The sequence below is a fragment of the Halyomorpha halys genome, unplaced genomic scaffold (assembly GCF_000696795.3).
Source record: "Halyomorpha halys isolate HHAL.00 unplaced genomic scaffold, Hhal_1.1 Scaffold863.1, whole genome shotgun sequence".
In the NCBI taxonomy this organism is placed as follows: domain Eukaryota; kingdom Metazoa; phylum Arthropoda; class Insecta; order Hemiptera; family Pentatomidae; genus Halyomorpha; species Halyomorpha halys.
In genome coordinates this window covers 96,765-118,597 of record NW_027105160.1, presented here as the reverse complement: position 1 = coordinate 118,597, position 21,833 = coordinate 96,765, and the positions used below count along the sequence as shown (strand labels likewise).

The 21,833-nt window shown below is 29.5% G+C and overlaps 1 protein-coding gene across 5 annotated transcripts in view; it reads right to left on the bottom strand.

Moving 5' to 3' along the window:
* Positions 1-21,833, bottom strand: part of Prosap (prosap) — a 101,358-nt gene that overhangs the window by 23,388 nt on the left and 56,137 nt on the right. For 3 of the 5 annotated variants that reach the window (XM_067048957.1, XM_067048962.1, XM_014430149.3), the window contains 5 exons: positions 18,177-18,302; positions 15,329-15,509; positions 12,792-13,111; positions 12,012-12,273; positions 4,555-4,752 (listed from right to left, as the gene is read on the bottom strand). In XM_067048957.1, the coding sequence (XP_066905058.1) occupies positions 4,555-4,752; positions 12,012-12,273; positions 12,792-13,111; positions 15,329-15,509; positions 18,177-18,302 (1,087 nt within the window). The remainder of the gene's footprint in view (positions 1-4,554; positions 4,753-12,011; positions 12,274-12,791; positions 13,112-15,328; positions 15,510-18,176; positions 18,303-21,833) is intronic. The other 2 variants (XM_067048965.1, XM_067048971.1) reach the window with 1 other exon arrangement.

Here is a 21,833-nt window from a genome sequence, read left to right as displayed (position 1 = left end):
TATTACAGAAAATACCAAGAGCAGTGTTAAATTATTTTATGACTTTTTGTTCACAGATAATTTAAGTTTTAAAAATGGCCAAAAATTAAAATATCAAAACATCACTAATTTATTTAAATAATGTCATTTAAAGTTTTATTTTGAAATTCATAGTGATCCCATTTCATATATGATTGATTATTAATAATACAAATACTAACACCTAAATTTCTTAGATTGAAAATCTACCAAAAGATAAAATTAACAAACATTAATTACATTTGCCATATACATATTCCATCATGTTTCTTCTATCTTGAATTACTATATCCACTGTTCAGTCAATTCAGCTTGGATAAAATACTTTATGCGGAACTCTATTTTAAAATAAATATTTACTTTTAGTTTCTATCAAATTTTCTTAAAATTTAACAATTTTTAACCCAAGACGTTTGAATTTTAAGCAATACAAACAACAAAGTCTTTGATTTCACAAATGAAAAATATCAAAATATCATTCCGAAACATACACACTAAATTTACATCTCTGCAATCCTCATATCAAATCAAAATAAAACAACAAACTGGTAACGTTAAGTGGATTCAAAAATTATGTAAAATGGAACATTACATATTTGCAAACAAAGGAGTGAAAAGATAAATAAATTATATAATTTGTGTGAACTTATTTAATCCATAATCAAGGTCATTTTTGTCAATTATAATAAATTCTCTTAAAATTATTTTTATATTAATTAAAGAATATAGAATAAAAAAATTATTTATACTAATAAAATAAAATTTTGAGATATGTTAAGTATTTGTATGGGGGAGCAAAATTCCCTCTAAAAAATATTGAGTTTAATAGTTTGCTGGAAAAAAATAGGCAAATAAAAAAATCATTTTAATAAAAAATTAATAACATAAACATACTTTTATTATACTGTGACAATATAGCCACATCTATACTAATATTTAAACCTGAAGAATTGTTTATTTGAATGTGTTAATTTTCTTGGTCTTGTTTTTTCACTTAAATTTCGAATGATCTGTTAGTTGCAATTATCATAGATAATCTACTTATGACGTCTATGAAAAAGATGAGTATAATCTGAATGGAACCCATGCAAAACTCCAAGATACAGCTGGTTTATAAACATGTATGTTATTTATATTTTAAAGAGAAAAGGAATTGTTGTCTATTGAGTCAAGGTAGATTAACAATAACAATAACAATGACTTGAAGCTTTAAGTTTTTTTTTTGAAGCTTTAAGTTTAATTAAACTTTCATAGGAAAGAAAGGTTCATTGTAGTAAAAATATTTCATGATGTAGCAACAACATCTATAACTCTATGTTGTTCTATACTATAACTCTTACATAATTTAATTCCACACATGTAAAAACAATGTAATATAACCTAAACATATTATTTGAATCAATAAAGATTACAATAAAATCTTCTCATTGGCTAAAAGGTAATGTCTTATATGTAGCATATCTCGATGGCATTTAATAGCCCAGAAAGACCACTAAACGCAACTTGACAAACTAAGGTGTGATAACCTGTCTCACTCTATCACCTCCTTAGAATGCTGTGAGTAACAATATGCAACAGTGGATCACAACATCCTAACTCTATTTTTGGAAATGTATATTATACAATTATTCCACTCTTCCTTATCTGAATTTCTCCTCCATCCTATTCTCTTAATCCTTTTATCAGAACTTCCAGCAAATGCCTGTAAGATTGACAAACCTCTCAACCATAAGCGAATACCTTACAGAGTTTAGTTTCCATCCTGCGAGGATTTACAGTAAATACCCTTAAAATTCACCTCCTGTGTAGGTAAGCTGAACCTTATATACTTCACATGCATCGTCGAGGTCTTTTGATAAAGAGAACTTCATGTCTTTAATTAGAGCCAGGACCAATTATACCCTCAACAATATTATAAAAAATATTTCAAGCTCTAATAGCATTATGAACAATTTACTTAAGTAATAAGTATTAAATTATACTCATACTATCATTATTAATTAGTAAAAAAAAAATAATGTAATGTATTTTACATAAAACTCTTATTATAATGTAGCACTTAGCTTAATATAATAAGTTAACCCATACATTAATATTACTGACAAAATAAAAACAGAAATACAAACTGGGAACTGGGCTAGGCTCAGCTAACCCTTAAAAAGTTGTATTTTATATGAAATTTCATATAATTTTATTCATATAACAGTATATATTAGCAAAAAGTCTGAAAAATATATCAGTTCACTATTCAATATTGCCAGCAAAAAATCATGAAGCAAATATCAGGAATAAATTGATCATGCTTTTACAAACGTTTTCATAATGAATTAAACAGATGTATGGCATAACAGAAAATAACACAAGATGCATTACTCATTTAAAAAACAGAAGTGAAATTGTCAACAATTGTACATCCAATTAGAAAAAGCATTTTTATAAAAAAATTAATTTGTTGTGCCCTTAATTCCAAAATCTCTTAATTACAGATTAAAACAAATGTAGTTACGTGGTTTTGGATTTTTTTTTTTTTAATGGAGCTTCAAAAATTATTTTTATTCAATAATAATAATACAAGTAACCAAAATCAAGGGCAATAAGTATTTGAATTGAAGTTATGATATGGCCTATACATAATAATAATAATATCAAATATAATAATGTAAAAATTATCCTTATGTTACACACTCTTTCTTGACTTCAGTTATGATTTATTCCATTTTAAATTATTTTAAACCAAACATTTTTGTGACTTTTTTTTTAAAAGTGACAAAAGTTCAAAAAAAAAAAAATCAATGAATACGGTTTTAAAGTTTATATTAAAAATTGTATTCTTCTCATGTATGATTCCCTCATACATTTTATTAATAAAAACTTAACTTTTTTAATTAAAATTGAGTTAATGAATTTTCTTCAAAACTGTTTTAGAAAAAAAAAACATATTTATGTCATCGCAGCAGTGAAATGGAATTATTAAGTTTATGATCGGTCATGGATTAAATCCATGGATGGACTTGAAATTGAAAGGACCACTTCAAATCCCCAAAACTTTTAATTTGTTAAAATTTTTTATTAAAGTTTATAATAATTAATCGGTCATGGATTAATTAAAGGACCACTTTAACAGTTCTTTATTTTTTAAAGAAAAAATATTTTCTGAACACATTGATCAAATATTGTACTACATTGAAATTGATCCATTCAATTGAACTTTATATTAAATATCTTTCATTAAAATTTATGTTAAAATAAAAAAAATAAAAAAGCTGGCTAAGTGAGTATAGCTTCCTTACTATTTTCTATTTTTCTATTCGCTTATTTTCAACAACCCATATTCGAATCCGGCTAAGGCAGATAATTATTTTTTAATAATAAGAGATAGTTGATCGTAGATAAATTATATGAGGAGAAGATGGTTGGGGCTGAAGTCTTATTCTTTGTTTTTTGTCTTATTCTTTTCTTTTGTTTAGCTGTGAATTAACCCAATGGGTACAGGAGACCTCTGGTGTTCACCCAGTTTCCTGAATTGGGCACCCTTAATTAGATAAAAATCTGGCAGTCCAGTATAATTCTGACCTAATCACCTCCTTGCATAACCATTGGTCTAGTAACAAAACTTTCTTAAAAAGTACTGCACCCCTAATTCTTCATGGATTGCAATGGTAGATTTAATTTTTTTTTTTTTTTTCAATTCCCTTATTTTATTTTTTTTTTAATTATATTTTTGCTGCATATTTCTATTGGGTACATGATTACCTATATTTTAAGATAACCGATTTGTTGTTTCAGAATAAACTCTAGAGTTTTCAGGCGAGCAGTTTGTGAATTTAAGCATATCCAGAAAATCAATTTTTCAAATGAGTAAGCTAAAGTAGAGGATGAAATTTGATCAAATTTATAATGGACCATGTTTATATCAATCCTAAACTTAGAGCCAAATCTGACAAGCAGTTTTCAAAAATTTAATTAAAATTGGATTAACAATAGTACGTTTAATGCCCATAGAGAAACTTTGCTAACAATCAGAGTTGGAACCAACTTTGTTTCTTGATGTCTAAAACAAAAATCTGAGTGAAAATTTTCAGTTCTGAGGTCATTTTATTTCTTACATGAATTGGTAGGACATTACTATCAGTAGTGAAGAAGCAATATACATGATTTCAATTTTTTAACTGTTACTTTTTTAGTTTTTTGTTAACCAAATAAAGATTTTTAATCAACATAGAATGTGACCTTAAGTTTTAGAAGACCAAAAGCTCTACATAATAACGTTTGACAACTGCTAAAAATGTGATCACTATAAAAATTATAACTAGTCTATCTAAGATGAATGCATTGATTAGTTAAAGAAATAAAGAAAGATTTGTGAAGCAAGCAATGCTGAAAAAATGTAATAGTACAAAGACAAATATATTAAAATAAATAACAAAGAGACATTAAAATTAGCAACAGGCATATAAAAATGATTAAGTATCAAAATTATTAATAACATAAAAAACATGATGGTCAAGAGCGGGTGGAGGGATTGAGCGGTGTTACCTGTAACGTAGCTGGCCGTGTCTTCAATGATCTTGTTGCTTGCAGAACTGCCATCGCTGAGGGAGGACGAAGCTGAAGAGAAGGGAGCTAGGGACCTATCGGACGGAGAGGGACTCGGTGGAGAGCGGGGAGAGGGGAGGGTGGTGATGAGTGTGGACCTCCTGCGGGGGTTGTAGCGGGGAGCCTCCCGAAAGGGGACTGCAAAAATAGACAACGCACTCTCAGCCAAACCGTTTGCAACCAGCGGTAACAAAGAAATGAAAAATAAATCTAAATGTAACATATAAAATGAAAGCAAAAAAATAAAATAGAAACAAATAAACAGTTATAGAAAAGGTGAGGTGTTAAACATTAGTAAACAATTAAGAACACCAGTAAAATAGAGAGCTAGTAAAGATTTAAGCTTATTATGACACAATGAAAATATGAATGTTAGAAAATATTTATGCTTTAAATGAAATTGACACAAGCACCTAATCTATAACTGATGAATAAGAAACAAAAAAATATAAAATAAAATAAATGTTTTTATTAGTTGATATTAGGCGAAAGCATGTGTGTGAACTAAGTTAAGATGGGCTCATAATACTTCACCACAATTTAATTATTGTTTTACAATGTTTCGACCTAACAAGCCATCAGCAGGTACAATCTGCAAGGATTCAATATTATTGTGCCACAATACAAAAATTAAAAAAAAGAATAACAAAAATAAAAACAACCATAAAAAACATAACAACAATAATAAGAATAAAGGTAATTTCTGAACATTTCAGCGATATTAAACTATCCCTACACTGCATATAATTCCATGTTAATACATGACTCTATCTTACAATTATTATATGTTATGCTTTCATTAAATAAATATTATCCACAATTAACTCTTGGAAAATGCATTATGTATTAATGTATTGGTTGCATGTTTAATGTATCGGATACTAATGGCTTAAACAACATATTATCATTAAACTCAGATTCTAAAAATTATATTTATATAATTTTAATCATTAACCATTTATTAATTATCATGTTGAAACACTTTTAATTAATAACCACTATCCTTGATAATGACATTTAACAATAATAAGCCTAAATCAACCTTCCCAAGTTCAATTATATTGTTTATAGTTTTATCATATTATACCACATCATATAGAGATGAAACAATTAAATTAATACATAATGCATCTTCTAAGATAGTTAATTGTAATAATATTTAACTGTTAATTGTAAATAATGTTTATTTGAGTGCATGACAGATGGTAATTGTTAGATAGATTTAATGCATTAAGATATAATTATATGTAGTGTAGAGGTAGTCTATCATATAAATATTAATTTGTACAGAGATTAGCAACACCTTTATTCTCATTCTTATTTTTATTTTTGTTGTCATGTATTTCAGCAGAATAATTATGAATCTTTACAGATAATACCTGAGGACGGCTTGTTAGGCCAAAGCAATAATAAAATAGTGGTGAAACATCATCAATCCATCTTAGCCTAATCAAAATAAATTTATTTAATTTATACTATTAATGAAAAAACCATTAAGGAAATAATATAAAACTTTAATCCCACTTTTTTTTTTTAAGTATGAATATTAATAAAAACTTATTTCCATAATCTTTATTTTAATACATAATACATTAGTGTAACGTTCAGACTTTTTTAAAAATATTGTTGGCAATTTTCGAAAACATTTACTATTAACGGAGTCATAATATAAATAGCTTGTTTCCTAATTCTGAGATGGTGCAGTAAATTGGAACATGATTCTATTGTTTGTGTAATTACAATTTTTAACTTTTTGAAGATCCTCAATAATTATGCCGATGACAAATGTGTACTCACAATTAATAATAACCCTTTAATTGCATCCCAAACTCTCAAATCCCATATCACAGCCCTCGAAGAATGGTGTCATAATTGGAGGATTAATATAAATCCCAACAAATCACCTTTACCCTTCATAGTAAACCTACCAACCTACAGTATCCTTTAATAATGTTGCTCTTACCCCTGTCGAACAGATCCGATTGTTAAGCTATGTTCAGATAATTTAGAAGCTACGAAGTTACGGGAGGGGAAGCATAGAATATTTGTGCGGGAGCATAACCCGGAACTAATATTCCGTTAGCATAACCCAGCCCAAATGGCTTCTAAATTATCTGAACATAGCTTAACACTCAAACATTCTTTTGATTTTGACAATACCACCATACTAGCCTCTGTCCCAAACCACGACAAACGATTACTATCCGAAAGCATTTTTATACAATTAGAAGCTTCCCCAGTCAACCACAAAACAGATAAACAAAACCTATCCCTAGCCTATTTCCAAATAGTTAATTTATTAAAGCACCCATAATTTATTTTCTTTTATCAACCATTATCTATTTTCGATTTTATTGTTTATAAAAATATTTTTTATTCTTATTAATTTTTATTCATAATTTTTTGACCTTTGGGTTCCGTATTTTTATATATCACTGGTTTTATGTTTTTCTTTTAAACTATAACTTGACTTTGGTATTTCATATCAACTGTTGTGTCATAACGGTCTTTCTGAACAGTGACGTTTCTAGCGAACCCTTTGCCTGTAGCTCTCTCTGGTGAGCCTTTCTGAAGACCATAAATCAATCAGTTGCAGGCCTACCTTCTGTGCCATAACGTGAGTCTCCTTTCTAGTTCTCATATTTGTTACATTATTCTTTTCCCATTCTCCATATTCTACCTCTTTCCTATTGTGTATATATATATATATATATACACACACATATATTTATATTTTTAAGTATAGGTATATAAGTTAATACTCACACTGTAATTCAGATATAAGCCACTCACTATTTTTCATTGTCAGTCATATTGTTCAATTTGTAGATTCAATTTATTTATTTGTTCAGTTTTTTTAGACACTACTTGCATAATATAAGTATAATATAAGAATATTATACATATCTTCTTACCTACATGATATTTTATTTCATCTTTCACTGTTTTCAATCTACTGACATCTAATTATCAATCAATTAAAATTTTTTTTTAGTATTCAGTAATCAGTTATCAATTTTTTATCATTTATGATTCAATTCAATATTTTGTATAATTTCAAATTTGTTTATATACTATTTCTTTTCAATTTTATGTTTCTCTAAATGTTGTTGTTATCTCTTTTGTTCTATAGCCCTGATGAAGACCTGAAACTCAGGTCGAAACATCGGCATAAAATAAATAAATATGGTTTTGTTTATTTATGTTGTTCTTTGCTGACCACACCCCCCGACAAACTTCTCCAATAAATATCCAAAGACTGATAATGTAGTCCATTTTGTTCAATCAAGTCCATTTTGCCCAGCAGATTGGAAGAAATGCCCAATCTGAATACAACAACTGATATGCTTGAAGGCAGCCAACATTGTTTTTAAAATAAGGCCGAAATGTCACTAAAATGCAAAGCAATATTTAAAACTAAAATTTTTTGTAAATAATGTTTTATTAATATATTTAAAAATGTGGAATTAAAGAGGTTTATTATTTTCTCAATATTTTTACTTTTGTTAACATATAAATTAAATAAGAATCCCAAAGAAAAACAAATGACCAGCTATAATAAAGTTATTTATTATATATATTAAGTTAATAAAACAGTCAAAAATGAAAATGATTCTATTTTCCATTTTTTTTTTTTCATATTTACCTGATTTTTTAATATTAATGTCAATAACTAAAATGATGGATGTATTTACTGTAAAACATGTGGAATAAATGTTTTTGTAATTTGCTTTCTAATGAATCAGTTCTAAATTTAAATAGAAGGGAAATGAAGAAATATTTAATTATTTTTAATTTTAACAAGGAAGCCTAATAAACCAAGAGAATGTGATAAAACAATCTTTGCTAAACTCCTAGAAAAATTAGTAAAGGCCGTCTGCACCCTTCGTCTGTTCAGACTGTACATACTTCCTAATACTAAACCCCATCAAAACCCAAATCTTCAAGGTCAGCTTCCTGTCTGCCACAGTTAGAGTGTCCCCATACGTAAGCAAATTGTTTCTATGACTTTTGCTAACAACTTCTTTAATTGCAGAGTTGGACCACATAGATATGGTCAATGTTCACCTGAACAGATTAAAGTGCTGCTCTTTTTAGTGACTGAATAAGAAATGAATATGGGAAAAAACAGTGGCAATCCTTTTCATAACCTCCAATCATCAGTAAGAAAATCTCATAATTCACTTTTCATTGTATCTCAATCTTCAATATTTTAAACTAAAAGGATAAATCAATTGTTAAAAGTATACTAAAAGTTAATCGTAAACAAGAGATGTTATAGGCTCCTCTTACGATGGGACCTATATTCTACACCAAACATGCATTGCTACGCATTAAAGGTTACTGAATACAGTTCAATAGTTAAATGTTACAATAAGAGCCAAAGATATTTTTTAGTACCATGTGGTAGTTTGACCAAAAAGGTAGGATAAATGGACAAAAATACATATGTATCTAGAAGGAAGGTATCTAGATGACACATGCATACTTGGGAAGAGACCATTAAAGATTAATTAATTAGCAAAAAAATGAACAATAGCTGAATTTAGAATAGTTAGGGAAAATTCTGGAGAAAATTTAGTAAAACATAACTAACCAAATAATTGGAAAGGGGTTCAATCGGCTTCATAAGAATAACTGAACAAATAATTACATATTATAGCAGACTACGGTACATCTCTTAAAGCCAGACTAAACCAGCAGACCTACTCCAAATAAAGTAGAAATTTTTAAATTTGGTAGTTATAGCATTACAGTCCTGACGAAGCCATGAAAAGTGGAGTGATATGTTGGCTAACAATAATTATTTTTTTCTACTATTTTGTCTTCCTACAATTAAAAATGTTTAATTCTTTTAATTTTTAGTGAAGAAAAAGTAGAGCATTTTGAGAGGTGAAATGTCTAATAAAGTAACAAAAAGTGCTTAATTTTTTTTTTAAAGATCTTAACCTACAGTATAATAATTTTTAACAATATTGAAAACTTTAAAAATGATACGTTTATCAAGAATAAATAAAATACATAAAATTTACAGTTATATCCCAGGAAAAAATGTTGAACATAATTTGCCAAATTAAGGACAGAAATATTCAGATTTTTTCAATAAAATAATTACAATGTAAGCCTAGAGTGTACAGCTAAATTACTCAACGTAATTTATATTTAATAATTTTCAGAGGACAAAAGAGATATTTTTAATCAGCTTTATTGATATTGATTATACAAGCAAAGAAATGATTCTAACATGCTGGTTATTTAAAATATTTTGGTTTAGAAAAATTTTGCATTTTGTTATTCGAAAAGCTGTTAGTAGTAAATTGTTGGATTATGTTATTGTTAGCCAAATATTAATCTCAGGAGTTATGTTATTTGTACTCAAAATAAAGATTCTAATGACATCTATGGATTTAAACAGTCCCATCAATTGTTGAAAATACAAATCCTCTATGTTTCAAAGGTACAAAGAAGGCAAAAATAAGAACCTCTATACCAATGATTCAGATCAATTATTAACCTAGAACTTATTTTTCAGTAAGTGATCAATATATATCGATGATACAGCAGAAAATATTTGATTAATAAGACTAAAGATTTAAACAAGGAATGTGATTTCACATTAAATAAAAATTCAAGATCTATATTACAGACGTAGTTTACATACAGAAAAGAAAAAATATATATCAGATAGTTAACATTTTTTTTTAAAACTTTTAATTAGGTGTGAAAAAAAAACGCACAACGTAAATGTTAGATTTTATAAACAGGTTCAGATTTACAACACAATTTTCAGAATGATAAATTCAATTGATTAAGATTATTTGAAGGTTTTTTATGAATCATACAGTTTTTATCAAAAGATTTCAAATTGTTTTTATTTTTTGTAATTATTTTGAGATCTTTACTTTACTCTACTTCAATTTTCAATCTGTATTAATGTTTAAATACCACATTTCAAATCCTAAAACTTGTAATAAAATAAAAACTGCAAATCAAAGTTCATACTAGTAATAAATTTGTATTTATTGGCATTTTCAGGGTTTAGCGTAAAAAAAAAAATTGATATTACATTTATTTATACCCTTACAGTCTAAAAATCATGAAGTTAGCAAAAAATAAAAAAAGGAGAAGAAAAACATTGCCTAAAGATCATAGCGGTCTTTGAGACAGATGGACCATCTTACTATCAAATAAAAGAAGTTCTCGTCAAAAGATTAATTAAATAGTATTTGTTATATTAATTAAATAGTATCTTCTTATTTTTTTTTTAAATAATAGATCAGAAGAGAAAAAAATAAAATTTTTCTTTGGAACTACATAGCTGTGAAATTAAATGTTAAAATAACAAATAATCCCTATGTTAGTATCCATTACAACAGATCAAAAGAAAATAAAAACACTTAATTGTATTTTAAAGTGGTAGGCAAAAGAAAAATATATCTTAATGAAAATTATAAAAATTCAAACTATCAAGATAGCATAATGGATCTAGCACTAGTAACCACCATATAACCTTTCAAAAAATAAAATACAAAGTTTTTGAGAACATTGAACAAGAAAACAAAACTAAGATAAAACGTTAGGATAGTTCATTTACAATAAAAATATAGTCTATTAATTTCTTTAAAAAAACAACATATAATCAATATTTTACAAAACACTTCATTTCTGAAATAGAAAATATTTCAAAAGAGCCACCACCAATAAATAAAAAAATATCATTCGAATAAAATATTAGTAATTACTAAACAGTGTTATGTTAAGTGCTTGTTTGCTATCGTGAAAAAAAAAAATGAGAGTGTATTAGTCTTATTCAAACTACCTTCTTAAATTTAAATTAAATTATAGAAACCATGCGAAATTTAAAAAATCTTTTGAATAAAATGAAGATTAATTTAAAAATTGTAATTAAAGTCTCCCAAAATGATACCACCACCAATACCACACCAACCGCCATCAAAACCTCCACCACACAATGACCATCCAGAAATAATGGAATGAGAAAAACATGCTTTAAAAAATTGTGGATACAACAATATCGAACAAAGTGAAGTTAAAATCTAACCAATAAATGCCAAAGACAATCATCAACCAAAATTCACATGCGATTCAATGGCAAGATTAAATGAGGGAAAACATGCAACAGCTGAAATTTTAGAATATAAAGAAAATACCAATGTAATGTCTTAAAATAAAAAAATTTTTTTTTAAATAATATTATTAGAGGAACAAACTTCCTTCATAGCTTTTATAAGACCTAAATAAATATATTTGGATAATGAAAATTAATCAAAAACAGTCATTTACTACTTCTACAAAATACAGAATGTAGACTAACCAACATAACTAACGCAAGAACAACAAAGATGCGGTCAATACTACCTTGCATGCTAACTTACCAACGTTTTCAGGCCTATGATTTTGGATAACATCAGCAAGGTCTAGATTGCCGGCAATCACCGCCACCTGATAAGGGGTTTGATTGGCATAGTTCAGAGCGTCCCTCTGGCATCCCCTGAACAGAAGCAGCCTAGCACAAGAGTCCTGGGAGTTGACGGCGCACACATGCAATGGTGTATTTCCTGAGGCATTTCTGGCATTCATATCAGCCCCGTAGAACAACAATTGTTCCAGATGTTGAACTAAACCAAGCCTACATGCCTGCAAATGAATAAATATTAAGTTAAAAATTATTTAAGGAATGAAATAATAAAAAAATTAAATAATTTAGTTCTAAAAGGGTATTTGTGACTCTAAAGAACTTAATGTTGGTTAAAACAATAAACTGGATATTTGTTCAATTTTGATGCTTGAGAGATTTCAAAAATTTTATTTTTAAGTATAATACCACAAAACAACTCTACAATGACTCCTCTTTTAAGTCTAAAAGTGGCAAAAATTTATTTTGACACCTTACCTCTATAGTGCGACATATGACCAGAAAGGGGAGAACAAAATGAATGTTTGTTAAATAAAGATAGCGGTGAAAGTCAATTTTGGTTAAACATTTAGTAATTTCAGGTTAACAGGATAAAAAATGAAATGGGTCTTGATTTAGTTTGTAATTTTATAAAAGTTTGAAACACAGTTTTCTCCATACGATAGGTTTCGTACTGTGCCACAATGATTCTTAACAGAAAATGTTTTATTCGACATAGTAAAAGCTTTGTGAATCCTACCTGATGAACTTCCTGCCATCCTTGCAAGTCCTGTGCGCCAATAGTAGCGCGGTCATGCAGCAAACCCTCGCACAGAAGAGGATCAGTGGGCTGGGTGACGGCCCAGTATAGGGGAGTTAGCCCTTTAGCATCCTTATAGTTTGGTGATGACCCTAGTTCGAGGAGTGTGGTGACTGCCTCCAGCGAATTGGCCTGCACAGCTCTGTGGAGAGCGGTGCAGCCTTCCTTCGTTCTGTAGTCCAGCAGCGCGCCTCCGTTCACTAAGGCCATCAACACCTTACCTGGTTTCTTTATGGCAGCGGCAATGCTCAGAGGTGTTTCTGAAATATTTTTAAGGATTGAAATTTACACAACCATTTATTGTTTATGTCAATAGTTTATTAATTGTGAATAAAATAAGGAATCTAAATTGTTTCTGTTGATAAAGAAGTCAGACAAGATGACAATCTTAAGTCCTATCTCTCTTATTTATTATCATAATGGATGTGATCAATAAGATATGCAAGTGCAGAACAACATAGACTAGTTTACTGATTTTATAGTGCAAAAGACAGATATGGTCCTTCATCTCCTCAATAATGGTTCAATAGAAAACCCTATTTTGTGCAATCACTTGCCAGTGAGTATGAGTGGTCAGCATGTTTTGGGCATATGATAGCACCCTCCAATCTAAGCCATAGTCCACCTTTTATTCTCATCTGGTAGACCCTTTCGTTGAGTAACTGTCTTGGAATACCTTCTTCGGGCACTCTAGTAATATCTCTAGCCCAACACATTCTTCAAATTAGAAAATGGGAGATGTGGATATTCCTTATTCTGATTGCAGACTTGGAAAGAAAACTAAAACAGTCACTGGTAGCATGGGAACAGGAGTTTTTATGGCAAGGAATATTCATAAACAACTCTAAAAACCTAGTTCTCTCATAGAAAGAAGAAGAAAATGTTTAAATCCATTTAACAGGAAGCTTCTAGAGACAAAACTACTAAAGAACCATAATAAATAGGTAGGGAAGGATAGACCAACAAACAGCTAATAGAATTTTAAAGGTGAGCCTGAACAACCAGATTGATAATTTTATTATTAGACACTATGAAATAGGACGAAATGCAAAAATGCATATCAACAATTCTATGTACCTACCTATCCTTGCATATGACAGTGAGAGCTGGGCGATGCTCAAAAGGCATGCCAGTTGGATCACTGGTGCTGAGATGAAGTTCTTATACAGAGCTATAGGAAAAACAATACAAGATGGCATCAGAAAAAAAGGATCAGTAAATGATAAGAAGTCTCTCCATTGGGACAATCATATCGAAAACAAACAGCTTAGACGGTTGGGACATGTTTGTCGAATGGATGATGTGAGATAATCCAGGATGAAAATTGAAGCTAGACCAACAAGTTGGGGTATTATAAGTAAAGTAAAACCCCTGCCCTAAAACCATTTCTAAGGCATATAAATAAGAAATGTATGATTAAGGTTGTTAAAGCCCAAAAGTGTAGTTTCTATTTTTTTTAATTCAATTTTTATTTATTTCCAATTGGTCTTTATTTTTTTGTTAATTATAAGTTAGTTTCTCTTTTTTTAACAACAAGTCAGTTTTTATTTTGTAATTAAAATTAAATTAGAATTTATGACATAAATAAGGAGGTTTGTTGTGGTACGAGTATTAAAATACATTGCTGCAGTGTAGCATGATGTAAAAGAACCTTATGAACTGCAGGAGGATTACGGTCTGGATACAGACTGATAAGGGCAATCTGCAGTCAGTACAGACAAAGATTGGAGCAATCAAACTAATGTCTCACTCTTACTCACGACTGTTTTATCTTTTTTTTAATCCCTTTCAAGGGACCCTCACCCATCCTCTTATTTCTACCGACTCAACCTCAGCTTCAAGACATCTTGCATGAAATTAGAATCGAAAGATGTCATTGATATGTGCTTATCGACCCCATGGCCATCTGTGACTGACTATTTTTTTTCTCTTCATCTAGCTTCCTTAAAGGAATTTTATTTTTTATCATTTTCTTTTCTTTATTATTTTATTTTTTTTTATGAGATTATTTTCAGATCCACCATTTTTTTATTTACCACCCGAACCAGCGAAAATTTACTCTGGGGAAGATAATTGGTTTTCAATCATGAAAAACCCCTCGCCCCAATAAAGGTAATACATAACCTTATAAATGAGGTATAGGGTATAGTATCCATCTCTAAGGTGTATAAATATAAAATTTATGATCAAAGTTTTAATGGATAATGGCTTAAAAAATAGGGTCATAAAAAAATCATAAATTAAAGGTTAAATAAATATAACATCAAGAAATATTGAGGGAAGTATGGAAAAGAGGAAGAGTGAGAGGAAGACAGGGTTAAAACCATACTTAGGACAGGACTCCTCACTAGTTATGTTATGAAAGTGTGTTGAAACACAAAGTAATTAATTACTTTATTTAAACCCCACAATACTGATAAGTAAGAAAGGGGAGAAAATAATTAAATAAAAAGAAATTAAAAATTAGAAGGGAGTACCTCCTGTGTCCGGGCAATGGAAGTTGGGATCCAATCCCTTCGAACACATTTTTGTAATCTTCTCCACCTGTGAATTCGTGACATAGTCCAAGAATCTTCGCAGGTTGGTTCTCGTATGGAGGGCCTTAAGCTGCTTCTCGTCCAGACTAAGCTGCTTGTAAACCCTTCGTTTATATTTCAACTGAAATAATCAAATAATAAAATAAAGATTAATTTCAATAAAAATAAAATTGTTACAATTAAAAAAATTGATCTACAATGAAATTTATTGCCGTGCTTTGCTTAGAAATAAATGTAAATGAGGAAACCACATCACAAAGAGTAGATTTTTTTTATTTTTAAAAAAGTAAGGAAAAAACCAAGGGTATTGGGCAGGGTCGTTGTTGTGGGAGAGAGAGGATAGAGGAGGAAAATATCGCCTCCTATCTCACAATAATTTAAAAAACAGAGTTGAGAAATTTGATATTTGAGAACCTACTTTACAAACTGAGTAAAATTATGGTAAAATATTATTCAAAGAGGCTTTTATACTCAAAATTGGATATGATCACTATTTTGAGAGGTTAGTTATCCAAAAATATTTAGGAAAAAGACTAATTTCAGAGAATACTCCTCAGACCTCCAGTAAGATATAAATTTCTGGTCAAAAGTATAATTAAATTTCAGATTTCCCTCCCCTCTCCTCCACAAATAAGTTGTTATAGCAAGTAAACAAAAGCAGACAACACCATGAGATCGATAAAAGAAATTACTGTTTAGATTTTTTATAAGACCACATTAAAAGTATGTTAATTAATAATTTAGTAATAATAAAAATTAATTTTTATGTTAAAAACATGTAAACATCAATTTTCTGTTATGTAGACTGTAAGAACAAACCTTAAGATGTCTGACCCTATTGACGATTTACACCAAAATTTTTGAAAAAAAAATAATTTCATAACTTCTAATTATTTATAACTTAAAGCTTATAGATTTGTATCATAAAATAATAATCATGATATAGCATTCAATATTTAAACTGAGACTTTAATTTTCAATCTTCGTTTCTAGATGAGTCTTTGTGATATGACGTATATCATTTATATCTCACTCTAGTGGAAATAACAATGGCCTGTTTTTTATACAACCTTTATTACATGAGAGAAATATTGTTTCTTTGTCATCTTCTATAGATTATTATAAACATTAGTAATAGTAATAAATTATTAAATGCAAGACAATTAAATTATTGTGAAATAAGGCAAAGTAAGTAAGTAAGGGTAAATGCAAACTAAAATTTTACAATATATAAAAGGAAGATGGTCCAGGTGGGGTCAAAATATCTCAAATAGTAATTAAACAATTAATTATTAGCCAATGTTTTGCCCCACTTTGCAAGGCTTCATCAGGGCTTATGATACAAAGATATAAGCGACCAAAAGACTGTAACAAAGTAATAGAATAAATAACATGAAATAAAAGTTAACTAAGGTATAGCTAAAAATGATTTAATATATATGAAAATTTATACCTAAACGAACAAAGTAAATTAAAGAAAAGAAAAATAAGAAGAATAGTGAAAAGTAAAAAAATAAACGAGAATGTTTATATTAATAAAAACAGAAAAAATAACAAATAAAAAAGCAGAAAAGAAAGATAAATATAAAAATACAGAACACACTAAATGAGGAAAAATAAGTGCAATGAGAATGAAATAAAGGGCAAATAAAATTTTAATTTTTAGTTCCAAAATTTAAAAAAATTTGATTATGGTAAGCTAATAATAATATAATTTTGAAGATTAATATTTAAAACTTTGTCAGTTAATATGTACTAATAAACAATAAAAAAAATCAAAAGTCCCATTGTTGGTGCAAGAACAGACTTATTCCAAAGAAGTAAGAGCGCAAATGACATCCATTCATCTTGTATTTAAATTGAATAGCTAGTAGGGAAAGATCATGAAATGTTTCCCTGCAAAATTTCAGATAAGCAATAATATTTTTAATTAAATTCACAGTTTCACAGACATGCTTTTTTTTTTTTTTTTTTTGTAAAGTCTAGAGAGTAACAGAACGTTATACAGATTAAATTAATAATATAATCAAATGGATATTTTTCATCAAGAGCTTTGAGAAACTGGAGAAAAGTTTTTCCTCTTATTCTACACAAAACATACATTTACCTTAGGAAAAACATTACATTAAAACTACAAAATGGGGTGAGATATGGTTCATACTAGCCCTTCAGTTCACATCTGCTCTTTCCACAATACAAAAAGTTTAGGTGCTAAGTACAAAACTTAGTGACTTTAAAATATTGTGACAATTAAAACCTTTGACTTTAAAATATTGTGACAATTAAAACCTAATTCATAAATTAAGCCTAAATGATATCAAGGTACCATAAAAAAATTATAACAGCTCCAACTTTGACAATTATGCCCAATTGCTTCAATTTAATTCAACAGCCATTTGAAGAGAATGCACTTATCTAGTTTTCCACTACAGCTCAAAACCATAAGATGATAATAACTATTTTTTAAAAATTATTTACACTTACCATGACTTTTTTATGTTTTTATTTTTGATAACCTTAAAAATGAATAAAATCTTGAAAGGTAATTTTAATAGAAAAATTAAAATATTTATGTTTTCTTTTTTATAACTGCATCATATTTCACATTGCTTTGTTTTTTTATACTTTGTCCTGACGAAGGTATGAAATTCTGGCCAAAATATTGGCAAGAATAAAAACTATTTGTATCCCTCACTGACCGTACGTTTGACCACCTTCTTCTCTAATAATATCAGCAGTTAGCAATCAACACATAATAAAATTAAAATGATGTAAAGAGAAAACTTACTTCCAGATATCCTACAGGACCATTGAAAGGATAGTCTCCTAGCCTCCTCTCTTCATCCAAGAACTTGCCAGCCTTCCCATTTACTGGAGGGCAGAACAGACCATAGTTGAAGCTCTCTTTCAGCTCCTACAATGGAATAAAACCCATTAAATTCAATTTTAAACTTAAATAGCTGAAGAGATTTACTCAGTTATTTAATCAGTCTTTTATAATGTGACCCTCAAATAGACTTGATTTGAATATGGGGAATTCAGAGACAAATTCAATTTAATTTTTTTTTTTGAGAGACAAGTAATTGTAATTGTAATTACTTCATGAACTACTATAACTGTAATTGTTTGAACCAAAGTAATTGCAATTACCAATTACATTCTTACGTTTACGAAAATACTGAAAACATTTGGTTTTTCAGCCCTGATGTAGGCCTGAAATTAAGGTCGAAACCTTGGTAAAATAAATAAGTTTTACTTATTTGTGAATCAGTACTCCCGACCATCTCCTCATATTGAATCTGTAATCAACTATAAACACCTCATTACAACCAAGTAATTGTATGGAGTAATTGAAATTACTTTTACACAATTACAGTAATTGTAATTCAAAAGTACTAATTTTTGATTTTTTGGACTATTTATCGGTTATCTTAGTGAAATTATACTGAAACTGAAACATGAAATTGAAGATGTAATTAAATTACTCAGATGATTTCTGCCCAACTCTGGCACTAGAAATATTTTTATTTAAATTCTACTTTAAACTTAGCAATTTACTTCATTTTTCTAGTAGTAGTTTTCAGAAGTTAAAAACTGAGTTTTCCAGTCTAATATAGGAATAAATAAACATTAAATTAATTTCAGCTCATATTCAGATCTTTGTAATATAGCACCTTCTTTATAGCGACTCCGCTACCTGCTGGTCTGTACTGTAACTACTTAAGGCCAAAACCACTAAAGGTCTGGATTAGGGGACCTACCAGCTAACAAGAGAACTACTACACTCGTCAGACACGTATCATATATTGAAATGTATATTTCTTGTAAATACTTTGATTTTATAAACTAATAACCATGTTATATATTGTAATATTCATAAATGAATTATTAGAATCAATAAATATTACAACAGAATCTTCTGATCCACTAAAAACGAACACCTTACCTTACCATATCTCGTTGGCGTTAAATAGCCCAGAGTGAACGAGGCAGAAATTGGCAGACGAAATTTTCCTGTTTTCCTCATCTTATAATGCCACAAGGCAAAGGAAGATACAAATGTAAATATGTATATATATTTCTTAGTTTTAAGTACTATGTATTGTAATTGTTTAAAATAAATAAAATCTTAGGAGGTAAGAAAAAAAAAAAGAAATTTTCCTTCACGAATTTCTCCGTAGGTAGTGGATGAAACGATATACACAGAGGATCAGTGCGTTGTAGGGCTAATTAGGGAAATGTATAATTGACTTATAATTCACACAGCCATCTCTGGATCTTTCATCCTTCCTGTATCTTATCTCCTTTCGAAAGGCCCGTAAGTCTTACAAACCCCTTGGCAACTGCAGGCTCGTTCCGCATCTTTTAAGACCCTACGGTTCTTATCCGTAGGACTTACCTAACCCTTCGCGACTGCAAGTTCGTTCCCTGCATAGCGAAGTTTCCATCCTTCGAGCACTTACGGCTAGTTCCTGTAAGACTTACCCAGTCCAATTATTTCCTAACCAGGAACCTGACCTGTATGAACACGCATTGTCGAAGCCTTCTAGTATAGAGTACCTCAAATATTAATTTGGAGTCATAATCATCTGATCTCACACAACCACCTAAACAACTTCAATTTAATTTTTACTTTTTCAGCTATTTTTAAGTATTGGAAAATCTTTAAAATTTAATAGCAGTCGCAAGGTCAGTTATTTTGTTTTCTTTTACCTAGATAAGTGTTCTCCCATCACTTTATTCAAAAAATCTAATGGACAAAACTTTTTTCTCCCATGGTACATATTTAATATTTATTTATTGTTCTCAAAATAGGAAAAATAGTTGTTTTCCACTTGTAGCTAGTGTGAAAAAGTCAGACATATTCTGGATGAATAAACAGATATTTGCACCAGGAGAGGGCACAGGGAATTTAATTTCTATCGGCAAAGGGATTTAATATTGACAGGGAATGGAGGAGTTGGAATCACTCGCTGACGATTAGTTCGCCTGCCAGCGAAGTAAATCGAATTCATCTGTTCCCTGGCTCCTATTTCCTCTTTCTGATCGCTTCTTCCGTCCCGAGCGGGTACAAATCCAAGCCTGAGGCGGTGTCTTCTATCTTCCCTGATAACGTCCGATAGGCCTTCGATCCTCTTAGGAGCCGGATTGTAAACCTCTCCTATGTTGACATTTATAATATATATATCTCATATCATATATATATAAGGCAAAATAAATTTGTTCTACTCTTTAGTCCAACAATAACCTTATTTTTATGAGGATAAATGCCAGTTATCTAGTAAACTAATATTACATCATTTATATTGGAAGAAGATAGTTGACCGTATAAAGTAGATTGGTGGAAGATAGTCCGGGTGGCGGTCAATAAAGGTATCGAAATAGTAAAAGAAAACTATTTATTCTTAACCAACGCTTCGCCCTACTTTGCAAGGCTGCCAGATTGAAATAAAGATGACAACTAATGACAATTAAATAATTTATTAAAACAGGAAATCTGTTAGTTAAGTTATCACAACGCTTCACAAGTTATCAATTTTAAACCTAGCGACAGATTCGATACTTAGGACTCCATCTTGACAAGAGACTACTTCTACTACAAGACTGAAACGACAAGAAATTGCTCGTAGATTTCGATTGCTACAACACCTACTTGACAAACGCTCTAAACTTTTCATTCACTACAAACAATTATTATACACTATGATAATCAGACCAATATCAGGAACTCCATTCCCTCTTCACGTCATGTACCAACCCTTTCCTTGTTTAAATCCCTTCAATTTCACTACCTTTTGCTTTACCAATCTGATCCATTATTATAATAGCACAGATATTTTGTAATTAACTTTTTTGTTTTGTTTTTACTTAGTCAGTTAGTTTTTTAATTAATCTATTTTTTTCTCTCTGTAGATATGTTATAATTAAGTGTGGTCACACTGTTATAAGGCCAATAAATGTTATTATAAAATTAAAATTGCCTTTGTAATTGTTCTAAAGGGACCTAGTCGCAGAATAATAAACAATTTTTCATTTCATTTCAATTTGGACATATGGAATTAAGCTCTGGGGCTCTACCAAGCCATCAAATTCCTCTCGCATCCAAAATCCTACGTAAAATCCTTGATGCTCCTTATTACGTTAGAAATAAACTCATTCACAAAGACCTTAACATCCCATTAGTTGCAGATTTGGCCGAAAACAGATATGCGTCTTTTCATTCCAAACTCCTAACCTATTAGTTCTTAATCTCTCATCCTTAACAATCCCTGATAATCCTCCCAGGCGTTTCAAAAAAATATGGCCACGGGAACTTCTAATTTAAATTAACGCTTGAAGTACCACCAATTGGTAGTCCCTTCCCAAGATTTTCAAGTGTTTGAAACATTCATCCAATTTACTTATTATTTTGTACAGTTGCAAATTACATTAAATAAATAAAAAA